Source organism: Solea senegalensis, linkage group LG2, assembly GCF_019176455.1.
Source record: "Solea senegalensis isolate Sse05_10M linkage group LG2, IFAPA_SoseM_1, whole genome shotgun sequence".
NCBI lineage: Eukaryota > Metazoa > Chordata > Actinopteri > Pleuronectiformes > Soleidae > Solea > Solea senegalensis.
This window is the reverse complement of record NC_058022.1, coordinates 31,070,734-31,091,158: the sequence shown is the minus strand read 5'-3', so window position 1 is coordinate 31,091,158 and position 20,425 is coordinate 31,070,734. Positions and strand designations below refer to the sequence as shown.

At 42.0% G+C, this 20,425-nt stretch overlaps 2 protein-coding genes across 3 annotated transcripts; one reads left to right on the top strand and one right to left on the bottom strand.

Annotated features, from left to right (window-relative positions):
- Positions 1-4,726: 4,726 nt before the first annotated feature.
- Positions 4,727-14,360, top strand: LOC122765456 (gap junction gamma-1 protein-like). 2 transcript variants are annotated; one of them, XM_044019707.1, is made up of 6 exons: positions 4,727-5,047; positions 5,146-5,233; positions 10,841-11,113; positions 11,213-11,441; positions 11,532-12,197; positions 12,687-14,360. In XM_044019707.1, the coding sequence occupies exons 3-6, from the start codon at positions 10,874-10,876 to the stop codon at positions 12,698-12,700; spliced, it is 1,149 nt and encodes a 382-aa protein (XP_043875642.1). In that variant the 5' UTR covers positions 4,727-5,047; positions 5,146-5,233; positions 10,841-10,873; the 3' UTR covers positions 12,701-14,360. The 2 variants fall into 2 exon arrangements, with proteins under 2 accessions (XP_043875642.1, XP_043875643.1); XM_044019708.1 differs by lacking the exon at positions 4,727-5,047 and having other exon boundaries at positions 5,054-5,233.
- A 328-nt stretch (positions 14,361-14,688) lies between these two features.
- On the bottom strand, positions 14,689-17,373 carry inha (inhibin subunit alpha). The gene is made up of 2 exons (XM_044019522.1): positions 17,080-17,373; positions 14,689-15,697 (listed from the first exon to the last, which is right to left on the bottom strand). The coding sequence occupies exons 1-2, from the start codon at positions 17,351-17,353 to the stop codon at positions 14,967-14,969; spliced, it is 1,005 nt and encodes a 334-aa protein (XP_043875457.1). The 5' UTR covers positions 17,354-17,373; the 3' UTR covers positions 14,689-14,966.
- Between the last annotated feature and the right edge of the window lie 3,052 nt (positions 17,374-20,425).

Here is a 20,425-nt window from a genome sequence, read left to right as displayed (position 1 = left end):
TGGCGTTTACGCAACTGAGCGACACCACAGATTCTCCTCCATGTCAATGAGAGTGTGTGTGTGTGAGTGTGTGTGTGGTCCACTGTGGCATAACCAGATGTTAGGGGACGTGACAGAGCTAGGTTTTTTTTCACTTTCACCTGCTCGATGCTCACGTCTCGTGTTTTTCGTAATCATTTGTGGAGACGGATGTTTGATGAGCAGAAAGATCACTTGCAGGAACTTGTCAGTGATTCACCAGCGCCGTAGGTGATGCTTTTACTCAGAATCTGCTCCTTTTTTTTTAAACACCAGACAAGGATTTGTTTTGGTCGACTGGTGCGAAAACGAAGCAAGTGGAGTAAAGATTTAAAAAGACTTGATGAAATCAGATTAAATTGGCGAAAGAGAAGTGATTCGCGTGCCACAAATAGCAAAATGGGACAATATAGTGATATAGAACATTAAAGCTTATCTTTCACACCGCACGTCATTTTAACATGCGGCCAGTTGTAAATAACTGCCAGATATTGAAAGTTATTCTGGAAAAATGGGCAAAAGCACTTAGTCACAGGACATTTTCTGGCCCTTTTATGGTTAAGATAACCAAAAACAAGTCCAGACAGACATTTTGAGGCTCAGGTGTTAAAGGGTTAAACATATATATATATATATATATATATATATATATATATATATATATGTATGTATATATATATGTATGTATGTATATATATATATATATATATATATATATATATATATATATATATATATATAAAATAGTGTTCACAATACCTAATATGAACATTGTACAAGTACTTGTGTGTGTATATTTGTATGTACATGCTCATATAGTGTAAGCATGTCTCATTTCCATATTACGCATTATGTCATTCTTAGGTGTTTTCTTGTAACGATACATTCAAATTTGAACTGACGTTGGTTCCCCCGTGTACTAATTCTTTGAATAAGAAAAACAGTTTGGCCTTGTAAACTTCATTTCCACTTCAGTGGATTATTCACGGCTTGTCCTGTGGCTGCAGCAGAGGAGGAATGCCGAGAAAAGCTGCAGAAGAAGTCGGGAATGTTTGTTTATTGGATCGCTCTACGTACTTGACACCAAAGTGCCAGTTCCACTCCTCAAATGCAGCTCGGTCTGAGTCCAGGCTCAGCTATGTGTGTCAGAGGTATGTTAAGCAATTTGACTGTGTAAATATTTCTCCAGCCATCAGTGCTGGACATGTGGTGTGCACATGCTTGTTTTCAGACCTGGATCACCTTCAGCTGCTCCCATATGGCCGACAAACCCTCCATCCCAGAACCGGAAGTAGGTTCAACTCGGCGGCGGCGACAAGAAGCCTGGTTTTAATGTTCTTCACAGACACACACGCACACAAACAAATATGAAATACAAATAAGAATTCTACATCCCGTTTCTTCAAGTCCATTTAAGACAAAGAGTCAAAAAGATCAGGTGCTGGTGTCGAATGGCAGTTATTTCATAGCCGGTGGTGCACAAATCCCGGAGAATCCGAGGCATTAAAGGATACAAGCGGGGAAAAATTCTGACAAAGCTTTTAATAAGAAACTCATCTGTTACAGCTGTGTTTCAAACTGCTGGGGATTTTAGAACTCACAATAACACACGTGTCAACTCTTTGAACAAGCACTCTTCTCTGAGAGATTTGTGACATTTTTAATCCGATACATAAGTGTGAATGAGTCATTTAAAGTGAAAAATAGATTTAGATGTTTTTCTTTTATCATAATGTGAATCATTTATTAACATTTTTTGGCAGAAATCGAATATACTACCACCTTTAAGCACATTTGAGTAAGTGAATAATCCCTTTTGAAGTAGAAATAGTTTAGAATAAGCATTTCTAGGCCAGACTATATCCCTCTAGGCCAGACTATACCACATAGGCCAGAATATACCCCTCTAGGCCAGACTATACCACTCTAGGCCAGAATATACCCCTGTAGGCTAGAATATATCCCTCTCGGCCAGAATACACCCCTCTAGGCCAGAATATACCCCTCTAGACCAGACTATATCCCTCGAGGCCAGACTATACTTTTTAGGCCAGAATATACCCCTCTAGGCCAGAATATAACCTCTAGGCCAGAATATACCCCTCTAGACCAGACTATATCCCTCGAGGCCAGACTATACTTTTTAGGCCAGAATATACCCCTAGGCCAGAATATGCCTCTAGACTATACCCCTCTGGGCCAGAACATATCCCTCTAGGCCAGACCAAACCCCTCTAGGCCAGAACATATCCCTCTAGGTCGGACTATATCTCTCTAGGCCAGAATATACCCCTCTAGGCCAGACTATACCCCTAGGCCAGATTATATCTCTAGGCTAGAATATTAGGCCAGACTATATCCCTCTAGGCCAGACTATACCCCTCTAGGCCAGATTATATCTCTCTAGGCTAGAATATACGCCTCTAGGCCAGACTATATCTCTCTAGGCCAGACTATACCCCTCTCGGCCAGATTATATCTCTCTATGCTAGAATATATGCCTCTAGGCCAGACTATACCCCTCTAGGCCAGATTATAGCTCTCTAGGCCAGAATATACGCCTCTAGGCCAGACTATACCCCTCATGTGTGAAGAGGTTGTGCTTATATTTACACAAGAATTACTTGTGTCATGTAAGAAAATGTGAAATGTCCAAAAGTTTGAAACTTGTGAAAAACTAAACTAAATTCTATGTCCTAAACGATCATTTTAAAGAGAGACCGAAGTAAAGCGTGAAACTGTGTAACATTATTATTTAGTTTCGAGCACATTCTGGAACTTCAAACCCTGATGATTATATCTGCTTATGTTAGCAGTGTGACGACTGGAGGCCAGGGCCTTGCTTAATGGCGGCAGTCATCTTGTAGTGTAATGGACAATTAAGCCAGAGCATTTGTTTGGTAGCAGAAGCTTAGTACGCAAATAAAACTGAAGGACGTCCTGTCTGCGAAGTACATCGTAGTTCTCAGCGCTAATTTTTACACACTGGACCTTTTAATGAAAGCTAGAAAAGACAATGCGATGCCTTATTAAGGACACATTTGGACCCTCGAGTCTCCTTTTCATGTGTAATTTGTGTCACTTTGTGACATATTAGTGTCTTTCTGTTGATTACAAATGCTTTTCTGTTTATTTGTTGGAAGCTTTAAAACACTTCTGATTAATGGATAATGAAATGACATCTGAGACCAGTTTCCACACTCTCGCTGGCCCATGTGTTATTTATTAATGTTGTTGGTGTTTTTTTTGTTGAAATGTGGAGCGTCTTTAATGCAACGTTTATTTACATTTGAGTGCCGGAATCCTCGAGTCATAACAACTACACGGGATGAGTTCATGTCACAGGTTTGTGTTTTGGCAGAGAAGGACTGGAGAAGTCGGGACGCAGTGCTGGCCTTTTGGCTGTGAGGCGGACATCTGGCCTGACTCCACTTCTCACATGCCTCCTCCACAACATCTCACGTCCTCCTTATGAAGCCGGAGCACCACAGCTGCACATGTGCATGACAGCACGGAATTTTCTCCTCCCCTCTCAACGCCATGCAGTGCTGTCCACACTTGAATTCTGGGATGGCGGGCCACCTTGTGCTGCAGCTGCAGTCACGCAGGTTTTGGCGCATTCACTGTCCTTTTTGTTTTTTAAAACAAAATCATTTTGAAATTGTATCCCAGTGATGTCAGCAGGGTTATCACAGTTTCCCATGTAGGCCCAGTTGAATGAAAGTTGCATTATTGGATGTGAATTGTTGTCATTTTTAATTGAAGGTAGCCATTTTTGTTGAACCTGCAGCCACAAAAATGTGTAAACAACAGAAACTTCACTTTTGTGGATAACATTTCCTTTGCTTGTGGCTAATTTTACGTTATTTTTTTTTTTTTTTTCTTTATTGAACCTACATGTCTTTCTCTCTTCCCATAAATTATGGGTATTAATACAGAAATATGTATTTTATATTCATTTACATGTATCTAAACACACATTAATCATAAAAACTCACATTTACGCTTCATAATTTAGCGGTTAGAACTGCTCTTCCTGTGAAATCTTAGTTTTACTGAGCCAGTGTGTCTCTCTTACTTCACATTTGAACATTTGCCAGGTGGCATATAAACATATTTATTAGTACTATTATTACAGATGAAACCCTGATATTTTATTGTTTATGGCTATTTTCTATCATCTGTCATCTTAAGTCTTATTTTATTGAACCCATGTCTCTCTTACTTTGCAACAGGTGCCATAAATGATATTTATTATTACAGAAACATTTGTTTTTCTATTTATTTATTTATACACATTTGATTATAAAAACGGTGGTAAATGTAGTAGATCTCGTTGTGTTGTCTGTTTTATTGAGCCAGTGTGCCTTTGTTACTTACTTGCCATATAAGTACATGATTTTTCAAAGTGAAAGTCACTTTTATGGCTGATATTTTTTATTAGTTATGGCTCTTTTTATATATATATGTGAAAACTCATCTTTTTCTCTTGTTTTATGGAGCCTGTGTGTCTATTTCTCGTTGACGAGCAGCTGCCAGGTGCCACATAAATAAAGTTATGATGAAGTTTACGCACAGGGACGTGGCTCAAGAGTGGACTGAAATTCCTCCCGCCGTCTCCATGGGAACTTGAGGTTCCACACTGTCACACTGAGCATCATCATACAATAAAAAGGGAATAATAGGATCCCCGCGCTGCTTTGTCGTAGAGGCCGAACGGTAGTCGGCGTCGTGGGTCTCAGGTTTCAGGAGTGGGGCCTCCTTCTCTGTGAATGAGGCCGACTTACGTGGAGGAGGAGGAGAAGCAGGAGCAGTCAGTCAGTCTGCTCAGGTCCGTCCTTTGTCCTCTTCTCCTGGACCCCGACACATGCATGGGGTCATCGCGGGCTGTGACGGCTGCCTCGGACGCGGACGCACGCACAGCCGGTGAAGGAGCGCGCGCGCGCCCGCCCGCGCGTTAATTAGGAAAACCTGGTTGAGCAATTAAAGCACGAGGAGGAGAGGAGACGCGCGCCGCGGAGCGCAGAAGGTGTGTGTGTGTGTGTGTTTGTGTGTCTGCTTGGACACCGGAGTATACGAGACTAAGTTCAGTGTCTTTACATTTTTTTATTTTTTTATTTTTTTAAGATAAAGCGGTTCGAGTTAGTTTGGGAGAACTTCACGAAAGATCCACGAGCTGAGACGAAGGCTGGATTCCGCTCCTGACGCATGAGAGGTGAGTGAGTTTTGACCTGTTTTCACACATTCTGAGCCCCGAACCGAGAAATTTGAAACGGCAAAAACACTCTCGTGAAGGTACTGTGAGTTCTGTGGGGTCACGTGGCTTCATGAAAGCCCCTTTAAAATTGCGCGTTTTAACGCGACAAGAGGTTACAAAACAAAACAAAAAAAAAGAAAAGGAAAGAAACCCACACTGGTAAAAAAAAAAAAAAGTCTGTCAGTGATTTTCCTTTGTTTGTTTAATGACTAACTCAAACAGTTAATGTTGCTCCTCGTGTGTCTGTGATGGTTTCATCTCTTTCTGTTCTTTCTTTTTTGTTTTGTTAGTTGTTGCCGCAGCTTGGCAGCGCTTTGTTTTCCTGCAGGAATGCCACACTTTCCAAAACAGCCAGTCTGACTCAGCAGAGCTTGTTGAGGATCATTTTTGTCCCTTTGATTTTCTTTTTTTTTTAAATCAGAAATAGAAACATGTCCTAGTGGATTAGAAGTGTGAATGTGACAGTGGAGTGATGCTCAGGGCCCTGTATGTTGATTCCATCATGTGCCCTCTGTCTGCTCCTTGAACCCTAAAAATCCAGCTCTCCTGCTCCTGGTTAGTCCAGGAATGTTAACTCTCCTGTTGCTTTGTCCAGAAAAAAAAACCTCTCCATCCCTCCTCCTCCTCCTCCTCCTCCTGCAGCAGAGAAGGGTCATTAACTGAGCTGAGCTGGGTTTTATCCTGCATGCAAGTCAATAAGCTACTGTGTTACAGCAAGCTCACTCTGCTCAGCTGTTTGGAGGAGGATGGCACTGTAAGGATTTGTCCAAGTCAAATACTCTTTACTGAGGTAAAAGTACAATTACATGCTCTCAAAATAGTCAAATGTACTGCAATAACTTCTCAAAAGTTATAGCCGGTGTTTTAAATTGACTTAGTCTGTAACACTTAAATTGCATTTGCTGCCCATAAATGTGTTTTAAAATGGTGTTTTATAGCCTCAGATTAAGGTTTTTGTATGTACTTTGAGGCCATCTTGTGATGCCAGGTTGCACATGAAGTAAACGCATCCCTTTTGGGTCATTAAGGCCACCGTAGTTATGAGAAGAGGTGTCTATCACTGTTTTTTTTTTAGACAGTGGGTGGGCAGTTGTGGTGGAAGTATTCATGCATTTTACTCAAGTAAATGTACATATGAATAGGCAAATATATTAAGTAAAAGTACAATGTACTTTTCCCCTTTAATTAAGTTAAATAGCAGGAAAAAAAACTTAGCTTGCATGTCTTTTCAATGTGATTATAACGCTTTAAATGAGTCATTTTATTAGCATAAATGTATGTATCATCATGGCTTTAAATTTTCATGGACTAAGCCTTTTTCTGTGTACTTGACGGAGGCAACCACGTTTCTATGGGAGCCTGAACAAGCAAAAGACAAAAAACCCAAACCATAGCTTGCACTTTAACCTTTAACCACGGAGCAGAAGCTCACTTGTAAACGAAGAATGGCATCCTTGTATGTGAAGGCCACGTAGTTGCTTAGAAAAGGGAGGATTGAGTGGAGGAGAATCTGCACTTTGGTAAAAAAGAAAAGGTGGTCTACAGCGTCATTAACTGACAGGAAATAGATACGTTTGAGTACAAGAACAGTAAAGAATGCTATAAATTATGATCGTGAAATCATTTGAAAGGCCATTGTTGTGGTTACCGTCAGACAGACAGAAATATCAATCTGTATTGATCTTAAGTGTTGTGAAATGTTGAATTCTGGAACTTGACATGTTTGTTTTAAGTCTTAAGTGTTCTTTACCGAGTGCTGCAGATTTACTGTGCATGTGGTTGCGCTGTAACCTGGATCAACAATCACTCTTTTCCTTTTTTTGAATATGTAGAAACAGTGTGAACATGTTGTAGCTGAAATTACAGATATTTTCTTGCTGTCAAAGTCCCAAGTTCCCAAAAATGTACTTAAGTAATGAAGTGAATGCCCTTTTCTTTCTTTCTTTCTTTTTTTAACATTCCATCACAGCAGTTGGGTGACGAGCCAACTCCTTTTTTTGTTTAGTTTCCCTTTGTGCGTTTATCCAGAACAGCAGCACAAAGCAGTGAGGGTGTTTTTTAACGGTGTGTTGACAGTGTCTGCTGCTGTAAAGGTACTTTTAGTGTATCTGCTGCTGTGGGTGGAGAGAAAGAGGAGATCTTTAGAGTCTTTTAATGTTTCCCCTTTAGCCCATGCACACTGGAGGCCTTTCATTAAGCCTTAGTGGGAACTTTGAACCAGCAGCACCTGCTGCACGGAGTTAATACCAACAACAGCTAAACAGTTTCTGCCTCTCTGCCCATAGGATTAGTTTAATAATCAGTTCAGTTTGTCCACAAATGAAAGCTGTTCAGTTTAGTGTTGCAGAGGAGCAAAGAAACCACATTAAATAAGCAAATTAACACTAAAACTGCTGCAAAAAACAATGTAATGATCAATAAACTGGTTTGACTTGTGTGATTTCAACTGGAATGCAAAATATCTTCTGGCTTGCTTCTATACATCTTAGTTTTTCATCAAATTTTGTGAACCAAATATATGATTTATTGAGTAATAGAACTGACCGAGTTGGTGATTAACGTAGTAGGCGAATAGTTTCAGCCCTGCAGTCGGTCTGCAGAGACATTAAGTGGCAGACTCGGTGATTTGTCCTCTTTAATGTTGCTGCACACTGACTGATGCAGGCAATTGGTGCATGCCCAGTGCTACCTCTCTTTATATCGCCAACATACACGTTTGTTTACATGTACACACATGCTGACGTTCCACAGTCTAATACATTTCATGAATGCATTTAGTCTTTTTGAGCGGCTGTAAATGCGCAGGGTGAGGCAGAAAGTACCGCACCGCACTGATAGGGGGCAGTGCTGAACCCCCATAGGCACAAGGGGGGTCAGGTGCACGTCGCTGCGAGGGCAGTTTTTAGAACAGTGATGGAGATATTAATATAAAAATAAAGGGTAAGACCATACACGATTTTCAATTTAAAAAAAATCAGCGAAAAGAAACTTTTCAATTAAATGTATTAAATATTCTTGTTTCTTTTTGCTATTGTATTTCTGAACAGTGTGGAATTGATTAAAGCACAATAAACAACTAAATGTTTCAGTTAAGGTCAAAATTGAAATGTAAGTTTGTATATTTGTGCGTCCGACTCCAGAGGAGTCAGCGGCTCACCAGTCATGAACCTCACCGCACGTCACTGGGCAAACTGCTGCATGTTTGTCTTTCTTAGTGGCAGTAAATTTAGTTCCAGATAAAGCGAGCGCTCCGAGTTCCCAGCTTCTGTGAATGTTTCTGGTTTATCTGCTCCATATAACAAAGTAGTCATTAAAACAGATTCATGTCGGTTTGTGGACAAAATAAGGACATTTTTTAGGACATCATCATTCTGAGGTTTGGGAACACCAAACAAAGTACTGGATTAAACGAATCGGTGGAGAGAAAATAATTGTTAGTTGCCGACCTCTTCCAGATGCAGGTAACGTGGGCCTCAGCACTCATTTACGAGTGCAGCCAAAAGTGTTGAGCTGTTCAAATATGCTGACCAGCACTGACTTGGCACTTTTTCTGAACACCAGTGGCTCCACAAACCAAAATGTAACCATTTAATTGTTTCCAACTTGTGTTTTGGGAAATAAGGAGAAGGATACATTTTTGTCACGTCACCCCGCAGCTGCAAACTCGGGGTCAAGAAGTCCTTTTTTTTTTTGAGTTTATCGAGCGCTTTAAAAACGTTGACGTGACTGCAGATCAAACGCAGGATTGTTCCACAGATAGCGATGGCGTCTCTCTCTTTTTAAGAAGCTGGCTTCTTCAAAGTTGAGTGCCTGAAACGTGACATTCTTTGGGTCTGAGTCGTTCCAAGATCCATAATTTTTTGACTCTGGTGAGGCTGATGACGGTCCAAACTTCTTCTTTTTTTTCCCTTTCTTTTTTTGACAAAATATGCACTTTCTGGTCAGGCTTGGGCAAGTCGCACTCACCATGTGTCAGCATCTTGAGCGTGCTGGTGTGGAGGAAGGATTTTGCTAAGGGATTGATGAGTAACACGGCGTGTGAGGGCCTGAGTATCACACAGGCGTGTCTAGATTCTTCCACTGCCCTAAGACGCCTAAGTCCTGTTGTCATTAGTCATGAAATCCTCGTTATTCTCTCTGCCACAGCCTGTTTTTATGAAATCTAACATGCTTTTTTGTGTGTGTGTGTGTGTGTGTGTAAGGCTTTAGCGACTTGTTTTTTGAGAGGAAAAACTATTAATTCTATTAAAAGTTGTCTTATTGACACAAAGGTTGTTTTCATTTGTGGTAAATCAAGAAGGGATGCACATTATGTGTTTTTATGGACCTACATTTGACCTGTAGTTTATTCTCAAAAATGATTCAACGTTGCATAGTTCTGACTCAGTAATTAAAAACTGTTTTCGACATTAAAGCAACATTCAAGTTGATCATGGAACTATGAATGTGTGTCAGGTAGGGAAACATCTGAGAAGTAATGGTTCCACAAAAGTCTGACTTTCTTATCGCTCATTTTAGCCCTTTGATCATTTAAAATGCGTGTTGAATGAATCGTGTCTGCCCAGCTTCCTTGTTTCTAGTTTCTTCAGCAAAAAAGTTTGTTTTCCTCGTATTCCCTCAGTGCAGCAAAGACCTTTCAGGTGACCTGACTTTAAGCTTGAAGCTTGCAGGCTCTTTTTTTTCCTCCTGAATCACTGAGGGAAAACGAGCAGCCTGGCAAAGACGTTGTGTTCTCCCATTAGCTCTGACGTGGCTCCTACATTGTCTAATGACAGTCATTAGGACCGTCATTAGACAATGTAGGAGCCACGTCTAAACTACATTAACATCATAAATAAAAATGTACTTTTTTCCCCCCATAAGTTCCAATAAATCAAGCTTTTCTGAACACTGTTGTTTGCTGCCCTATCGTGTTAATGTTCCAGTGCGAGGTCGTGGTTTGTAATGAATTTAGAGGGATCATTTTCTGGCTTCTCGACAGGTGATAAATCCGTAGCCCCCAGAAACACAAAGCCACAGCAGAGTCTCCTCGGTGACTCTTTGATGTTTTGATTAAGCGGCTCAAGCTTGGCGCGGCGGAGCGCTGGAAGAATGCAAGTCCGACCCCAAACTGCTGCCGGGATTAGCGCGCCGCGGCCAGCAGGGGGTCAGTTGGTGGGTGCTCTGTGTCGCTGACACACGTCTGATTAAACCCAAGCATGTGGCCACGTTTTATTGCTCAGTCCTGTGAGGTTCAGGTTCACCCACCAAATTCCAGCCTGCTGCATTTTAATTTGGAGAAAGTGTGAACTTGTCTAGTTTGCACATGTTCATTTCGGTTCATCCAGGAATGAGTGTTTCAATAACACCTGTGGGGTTTTGCAAAACCTTGAAGACATAGTTGAGGATTTTCAGACTGATGGTATTTAGTGTTGCCACAGCAAACGACAAAGTCTTGTTAAGTTTTGTCACTAGGTTAAATCTGAACACAGGATCTGAAATACAAACATATTTGAACTTCATGACGTAAAATCACTCACTTTTCCCACAATGTCCCATATTTTGTTCTTTTCTCGCCCTATCCAGAGCTGCTTTAGCTCCCCGATCACCTTTTGCATCATGAGCTGGAGTTTCCTAACTCGTCTGCTGGACGAGATCTCCAACCACTCCACCTTCGTGGGGAAGATCTGGCTCACGGTGCTCATCATCTTCCGCATCGTGCTGACCGCCGTCGGGGGTGAAACCATCTACTACGATGAACAGAGCAAATTCATCTGCAACACCAATCAGCCCGGTTGTGAGAACGTGTGCTACGATGCCTTCGCGCCGCTCTCACACGTCCGATTCTGGATCTTCCAGGTGAGCAGCACATCAGGTTATAGGCAAATACTGTTGAGAGAAATTCTATTATTATATTATGAGCTATTATAAAGAGTATTTTTGTATATGTGTGTCCAGGTAATCATGATCACGACGCCAACGATCATGTACCTGGGCTTCGCCATGCACAAGATCGCCCGCATGGAAGACACGGAGTACAGGCCGAGTCGGAACCTGAAGAAGAGGAGGATGCCTATCGTGAGCCGTGGGGCGGTTCGGGACTACGAGGAGGCAGAGGACAATGGAGAGGAAGACCCAATGATCGCCGAGGAAATTGAACAAGAGAAGCCTGACAAAGCAGAAAAAGGTAAAGTCACAAAGCGGTTCATCTTGGTGTTTGTTCCGAGGGAATAAATCTAATTAGGGTTTTGTTTTTGGGTTTGTTTGTTTTTTTAAGGCGCAGAGAAAAAACATGACGGTCGTCGGCGGATCATGCGCGACGGCTTGATGAAAGTCTACGTGTGCCAGCTGATGTGGCGCTCTGCCTTTGAGATCGCCTTCCTCTTTGGCCAGTACATCCTCTATGGCTTCGAGGTGATGCCCTCCTACATCTGCACTCGCTCCCCGTGCCCGCACACGGTGGACTGCTTTGTGTCCCGCCCCACGGAGAAGTCCATCTTCCTGCTGGTCATGTACGTGGTGTCCTTCCTCTGCCTTCTCCTCACCGTCCTAGAAATCCTCCACCTGGGCATCGGCGGCATCCGCGACGCCTTCCGCAATAGGCGCGCCGCCCTCGGCCTGCGCGGCGCCAGGCCGCTCGCCTCGGGCGCCCTGCCGACAGCCCCACCGGGCTACCACGCCACCATGAAGAAGGAGAAACTAAAAGGAGACCTGAGGGATTCGCCCATGGCCGACTCCGGGAGGGAGAGTTTTGGGGACGAAGTGGAGCGGTTGAGGAGGCACCTGAAGTTGGCACACCAGCACCTTGAACTGGCCTACCAGAGGGACGAGGGGAGCCCGTCACGAAGCAGCAGCCCGGAGGTCAACACCGGCGCCCAGACGGCTGCCGAGCAGAACCGCCTAAACTTCGCCCAGGAGAAGCAGGGAGAGGCGACCGAGAAAGGTAACGCTGACACAGTTGACGCAGTATGCTCTTGACTTTTAAGAAATCTAAACAAGAAGATTTATGCTTCAAAGGGGGGAAAAAAAATGTTTGGAGATGCATTCCTCTGGTGCTAAGGTAATTGTTAGTCTTTTGGCAGATTAACAAACAGTCGCAATCTAATAATAGTTGGAGTCTTTCATTGAAGAAAAAGATGCCAGACTTTCCATGGAACAGTTTCTCTAAAGCTCAGGGTTGACCACTTTCCTCTGCTCTATACTGCTGAAGCTCAATGATGATGATTTTGGAAACAACAACAAAAAAAGGCCATTTAAAGTCTTAATTAGTGTAAAACAAACAAGTGTCTTCTGTGATTTTCAGAGCTCAAATTCACAGCTTAAAAGTGGAGTGGGCTAAATGTCATGTTATCCAATGCAGAGTCTTTAAAAACTCCAGATTACAGTGAACATAACATGCTGAATAGTCATGTGTTGTCTCCTCTTCTCCCAGGAATACATGCCTGAGCGTGCTTCCTGCCCCCAAACGTCTGTTCTTCCATTCCTACTGGCCTTAAACACATGGGGGAAGCACATATGGGAATGCAGTCAGACCACTGAGGGGAGACCAAAGTGTGTGTGTGTGTGCGCGCGCATGCGTGTTTGTGTGTGTGCGCGCATGCGTGTTTGTGTGTGTGTGTGTGTGCGTGCGCGGGGCATGAGAGAAATGAGCCTTTCAGTATTAGGGGTCCGTTTAAAAAAAAAAAGAGGAAAAATGCAGACCGAGCCGTGTTGTGACGCACGGTTCATCTCCACGTCTGTAAACTTGAAAGCCTGCCACATCTCATTTCCGTTTCACCAGCCTACGTCCAAACTTGGACTGCGCCTCCAGCTCAGACCTGGTCTACACCCTGCTCGTTCACCCGCTCCTGTATTTTTTTTGTGGCCATAAAGTAATCCCGGGCCGTCTTCAGCGCTGCCTTCAGATTCAAACTCGTCCAGCTTCAGAGAGGCTTCTCCGGATAATAATGTCAATGTGTCGAGGCTTGTTTAGCCTCGGAGGGAAATCTCAAACAACACAGCCGTGGGTCATGTCATTTCTGGAGTGTTTGCAGCAGGCCTAACCTGCACCAGATGAGTCATGTTTAATTTAAACCGATTTGATGTTTGGAAGTTATTGTTTCTTTTGTCAGAAGCCACACATTTCACAATTGTTTGACAGATATTTGGACTTGTGTGTTTATTCCAATCGGCCAAAAATGTTTACCTGGGGAATGCTTGAATTCTTAATGAGCAACAAATGTTCCAAGAATAAGTTTTTGTACCATCAGTTTTCTTTTTTACCAGTGCCTTTTTTTTTCTTTATTATTATAATAAAAATAATAATAATAATAATCACCCCCATTTATAGACGAGTTGCTTATGTCTAGAAAGAGTGGGCATCACAAACGCCACATGTTCCACAGGACTGCTGAGAAGTAGGCACTTAACTGTTAGCAATCTTCTTTTTTTCCCTTCCTCTCAATTGTGTTCTATAAAGCTGGTTCATATTGTTTTCCTTTGCAGAGTAATAAGTTCAATGTCAGTTTCTTGTTAGGGTTTTTTCTTTCTGTTAACCGGCTGGAATCATCTGTCTTCTAGGCTCCTGTCAACAGTGAAAACTTTTGAAAATTTACATTCTTCTTTGGTGAGCCATATTTTCCATCCCTGTCATACACCGCTGCTCCTCCTCTGTTCTCAAACACGGATGCTTTCTTTCAACAACAAAAAAAACAAACACAAAAAAAACAAAAAAAAAACCCAGCTGAGGAGAGGATGACGGCTGGCTGCTGACACAGCCTGGCGCCATGTAAACACCCACCATCTTCACTTCATTGTGAGACTTTGATCAGTAGCTTTTACTTGTATGTGCAGAGTTCATACTCTTTCGTCGCCTGTCAGTTGGTTTTATGATCCGTCGCTGGAAAAACTCCCGACTTCACGTTGCCAAAGGAGCTGTTTTGATGCCGCGCTCTCATGTAATCATCTCACTTCCAGTTCTGCGACTTGTCGCAAGGTACAGCAGTTCATCTTGAACATGGGTACTTCAGTGGTTTATCCTTGTTTTTTTTTCTATTGCAAGTTTTGTAGTTTTTGTAACTGTAGAGATTATTTTGTCTTCAGAGTAAATAAATATATTTGAACAATATCTGTTTTGTCTCTCTGCTGTCATTTGTGTCTTCACTTGATTTGTGAACTTGACGATCAAGTCTAAAGGTCTGACATGTTTACAGATCACAAGAGTCACATTTTTCTTTTTTACACAAAGGTTTTATACACAATCCAAAATCTGGTTACATGTGTGAAATGTTTAAATGTAGGCCAACACTGCCCTCTAAAGGTTATGCATAACAAAAGCTTGGATTGTAGCTAAATATGGTAAAATAATGGGTGTTGTGTTGCTCAAATTACAATAACAGTCTTTAACAAGTCTCTGGCCATACACAAAGGGATCCTTGGTTAGTTGTTTGTTTTTTGTTTTTTTTTAAATGTGCTGTTAATGGACATTTTTTCCCACAATGCATAGAAGCAAATGGATGATCTGATCTTGAGGGTATTACTGGTCCAAAAGTAATGAATAACATTTGTCTGTAGACTGGGTTTTTATGGGTCATCAAATAACACAAATGTGTCAAATGAAATTGTAATTTAACCAAAAATGGCTGTTTTACTTGTTAAAAATAATAGGTGTTTAAGAAACGGCAGATAAAAAAAATTGGGGATTTTCGGGAACAGGGTTACAAAGGTTTAATCTTCACATACAAGTGCACTGCTCAGGTATGATGTTGGGCAAAGTCTCGTACTTGAACGAGTGTCCGCCATCCGATGTGGTGGTGACCCTCAGTGACCTCATGCTGCCCGGAGCTGGCGCGCAGCACTGAGTGATGCCCAGTGCTGCCGTGCTCCGGTCGGGGGCCGAGCAGTTCCCGTGGCAGTAGAAGAAGTTCAGCACCGCCGGGTGGACGATCCAGTTGTCCCAGCCCAGCTCCTCGAAGCTGATCTCGACCTTTGCCCTTTGGCAGTCGCTGTGCTCCGGTCTCTCTTGCGAGGGCCGCTGGAGCAGGTTGATGGCGAGAGGAGACCACGGAATGTTGAGTGACGCGTGCCGCGCTGAGCGAGCAGACCGAGGCCTGGTGCGGAGGTCAAGGAAGGGCATTTTGTCCGGTTCGTTGGCGTGACACTGACAGGCCAGGCAGCGGACCTGGAGGAGAAAAGGTCCCTCTGCTACAGAGGTCAGCATCGTCTCCTCCAGGTGGTACGTACTCCAACCATCTGAGCTCCTCTCAGCTGGTGGAACAAGCTGCCACGTCGAGGTGAGAATGAAGAGTGGGGCTGAATTGTTGACTGTGGCCTCTCTGCCCGTGTAGAACCAGAAGTTGGCCGACGTGACAACTGCAGCCTGCACGTTCGTGGAAGGCTGGAAGTAGTACGTGAAGAGTCCTTTGGTGGTTTCTTCACGAGAATCGGATCTGGCACAATTTGAGTCTGTCAAAGTGAAATCAGAGAGAAGTTAGAGAAGCTCATTGTCATTAACCCACTTCTGTGTGTGTGTGTGTTTGTGCGCGCTTGTATTTGTTTCCTCTTTAGGACCTGTTCTGACCTCGTTAGGACCAGTTGGAGACCAAACCCCGGTACTCATGAGGCAGAACCTCATTTCTAACAGGGTAAGTTTAGGACTAAGATCTGAATTGTGGTTAGGTTAGGGTTAGTCATTAACAGGTTATGGTTAAGGTCAGGGGTTAGGGTTGTGTGTGTATTGATATCATCGTGACTGCATTTTGTCAACTTTAAAGGGCTTTTTCTGGGTTAAGACTTGGTTTAAGCATTAGGATTAGTATCAGATTTCCCTTAGGGTTAGGGTTAGTCACATATTTGTGATGGTTAAGGATAGGGCTAGGCATTGTGTCTACGAACATAAAAACAAGTTTGATTCTTTCACTGCCATGTATCTCGTAGTAGTCCATTTCTTCTCACGTTTTTTTTTTACGCACTGGTCCTTTAAAACTGTTTTAATCACATGCATGACACACGCAAATCTAATTATGTGCATACTAAAAATGATGTAAAACTCCATTTCAAAACACAAAACAAACACTCATATCTTTGTCTGTCATGCTGCATAGGGAAACATGGCCAAGCAAAATGGCAGCCTCATTAAAGCAAGGCCCTTGCCTAAAGCGCATACTGTTTAAAACCTTGTTCTAAGGCTCTAAAATCCAAACTATCTTTATATTAAAGCAATTATAAACGTATAACAACAATGCTGCCAATAGAAGTACTGTATACAGGTCATTCCAACAAGATCCTTAATCTGAACCCCTCAAAAAAAGCGGTTTTATGACATTCCATAAAACCGTCTTTGAATGTGTTTAAAGAAGACAGCGTCTGCAGTGAAATGATGTTTTGCCATTGTTCAACCATAATCTAACACAGATAAGAACGAAAACACTGTACAATTCTCTTTCTTGCCTCTAGGGGGAAAACAACATTGCTTCAAACTATAAAAAAAAACCCAGCTTTGGTTTCAGGGTTGTTGTTTTTTTCAATAAGCTGTCAATATGTACTTTAAAAAAGCCAACTTCTCTTCATGTGGCATGTGTCTCAATATTTGTAGGAGGTGACCTTTTCTATAAATAAAAAATTAATTAACCTTTGAGTAAAGGTCTTTCCTTCCTCACTCCTATTGATTATAAATAGATGTAAATCTACAGTAGTTTGAACCTGCAACATGAACACCTCTCATGTTTGCATTAAAAATTGGGTTATATCAACCTGACAATAAGAAACGGATATTAAATATCTGATTAAATTAAATTAAAAAGTGTCTTATGTATATGTTGAAAAAAGAATGTTTAAAAGCCTCTCACCAAAACTGGGAAAGAGAATAATCTGAGTCTTTTCCTGGTTTGGACCGGTTTGACAATTCCCCCGCGTTGTCCTGCTCGCCCTGTCGGCCCTCCGGCGCACGTGTCTCACCCCGTCCACGTTGGGACCCCGCAAAGGGGTCAAAGGTGGCTCGTCCAGGCCGAGGCCCTCCAGCACCCTGCCTTTGAACCAGACCAGAGCTTCTTTTCTGCTCAGCTCTTCCCCGCTGCAGGCCAGAGTCAGAGCCAGGCTGAGGAGGAGAACGCGGCACACCATGACTGCAGTGTGAACTGTGACTTCTCTGATTCTCACTTAAATGTTTGTGTCCATTCTAAAGTTATCTGGGTGTGAGCGAAGTCTGCAAGAGAGGGCCTTTTGTTGCCAACACACCAGTGGAAGATAGGAAAGTATGACCTTGGTTTGGGATGTTGCATTATCTGTTTTTGTAGCCGTTTCACACAGTATCGCACCCTGTGTGTGTGTGTGTGTGTGTTTAATTCTTCGTTTTTGTTTTGCAGCAACACTTGGTGCACATACATCCACACAAACCACTGAAGTTGGTTTTTGGTTTGGCTCTGGATTCTGCGTAAGTACCATAAACATACTAACAGAATTGGGATGTCACTGTACAAACATTTATCTGCAGTTTAGTGACAATTCCTTCACATTATGAATCCATCTGTTTAGTTTGTGTAGCTGATAAGATTCCAGCATAATTCACACACACACACAACCCTCATGCACCTGTTTTCCCACTGTACAAAACCCTTTTTGTCTGCTGTTAGGGGGGAGACTACTTTATCTGACTGACCTTGAATGATTGAAAATCTGTCTCTGGAAATTAAAAAAAGAAAAAAAATCATCATTATAATAATAATGTCTGTGCACAAGGACATTTTACTCAGTGATTTATTATTTAGAGCAGATTTACTTTGGTACTTGTGTTGGAAAAAAAAGCTCCTAAACAACTTGAAAGATATTTAGTATTAAAAAGACAAATTGTGTGCGTTTTTTTAAAGATTAATTTAATTAATTGGAAATTAATTTATGTAAGCACTACACTGTATTTACCAGTAGAGGGCTCTACCCACATGACCTCTCTGATCTGTTTCACGGGACTCAAACAATTAATTAAACAGTAAGGCTATTTGTGTGATATTTGTCTATTATATGTATTGTAGTAATATTAATACTTGCGTGATTTCAACTGTAACTTACTTTTAACTACTGTCGCGCTGTCATGTTGTTAGATGGATCTAATTAAACATAAAACTTTAATTATGTCTTCTGCAATCGTTCTAACCATCTGTTTTATTTCTGTGTATCACGGCTCTATAACTGACTGAATCACAATGTCATTATTGCCAGACGCTCTTTTTATAGCAACTGCAACTGTCGCTCTGTCTCACAGACACACACACATACACAGGTTGTGTAGCTATTCTTGTCAGGACACCGCATTGACTTCCATCCGTTTGGACAGACTAAACAAGGCCTTGTCCCCAACCTCAACCGTCAGCGCTATTCAAATGTTTGCCCTCAACTGAACCAGTTCCTCAGAAATTAAGGTTCTGCCAGGTTCTGGTCCTGACAAGGTCAGTGTCTAGAACAAGAACACACACACACACATACCTTTTTAAGGTCTCTGCACTGACGTCCACTCAGTTAGACATTAGAATTAGCCTACACACACACACACACACACACTTAGATAAGGCTATCAACCAAACTATCTATCGCTCTCTCTGTGTATGTGTGTGTGACAGAAGACAAGTCGTCACCATGGAGACCAAATCTGGTCCTAATTTGCTAAATTTAGGGCTCAGTTTTCAATTTTGATTAGGTTAAGCTTAAGGTTAAAGGAACACTTCACCAATTTTGAATTTAGCTTTGTATTTGGGGTAGTATTTTTGTATTATAAATACCTTCAATGAATTTTGAAATATCTTCCTAATTTTTTTGTTACGTGCCCACCAGTGGTCTGAGGCTTTAAACTGCTATGCTAATTCCGAGAACGTAAACAGTGTCCGCCATCTTTGCTAGCAGTTATGCTAACAGCTAAGTGTCACTGGTGGGCACGTAGCAAAGAAAAGAATGAAGATATTTCTCAACTCAGGGGAAACTGAGGTTAGAAAGCACAATTTTTCAAAAATGCTACCCCTATTCTAGTAATACAACGCTAAATGCAAACCGTTGAAGTATTATTTTAAGATTAAGCATTTACTGGTAATGGATAACGATTGTTTTGTTTCGGCTGTCCAAATGAATGGAAGTCAATGCAGTGTCCTCAGAAGAATAGCTGTGCAACGTGTGTGTGTGTCTGTGTGTGTAGGTCATACATGGCCTCAGAAATGTGACCTATCTGTGTCTGTGGTGGTGCAGCTGTCGTTCCTAACCTGAGTGAGTCGGGGGTGAAGCAGTGAGACGGGGGGAGACTGGCGAGAGAGAAAGAACACATACAGTACAACATGAGCTGATTTACAGTAAGTACTTCAAAGCCTAATATTGTTTGTATTTGTGAAAACCTTCAAGGCTTAAAGGTCCTGAGAACCCCCTGGAGCAGAAAGGCCAGAACCCTTCTGTCTCTGTCACTTCTCCACTGAGCCGTCGAAGCCGTTGAAAGGAGCCACGGCCACTAATGCTCCATGATCTCTGGTGGACTTACACCTCCAGTCCCGCGCTCACAGAAGGACACACACAGAGAGACGCGGCCTTCAGCACACGGTTTGAGATGAAATAGTTTGCTCCATGGATCTCGTTACGTTAACTCGGACTTTGCAGGGATGTCCAAAGGGATTCCTGAGGTAATGAGCATGTCTTTCTATTTCTGGATAAACTCTCTTTGAGGCAACGCTTTCGCATGAGAATATCAGTGGAATATTGTGGATTAGCATAAGAAGCAAATCCAGATGTTGCACATGTTCTTTGATCAGTCTGCTAATTTCCATTTTAAACGCCAAAAAAGTCATGAACACATGGAGATTATTAGCCAAACTAAAACACCCCTCAGTTTAAGCTGTTTATTATTACATATTATTGTATTTGTATTATATTTTGTGACAATAATAATATTTTTTTTGCATTAAATGTAGTGAATGTATTTCCTGCAGTAGGATTCTATATTTACATGAAGGCTTCAAAGAGGTCAAATGGACTTTTCTGTTTTTACCTATCTTTATTTAATCTTTGTCATCTCTGTGTATCTTCTTGTGCCAGATAAATCAAATCAGGAATAACCATTTAGTACTGTTTTACTTTTAGAAAAAAGGTCAACATTCAAAAGAGAGCACAAATCCCATTACAGCTCTTTCTTAGGCTTCCTGAATCATACTCATGTCTGCGTTGTGT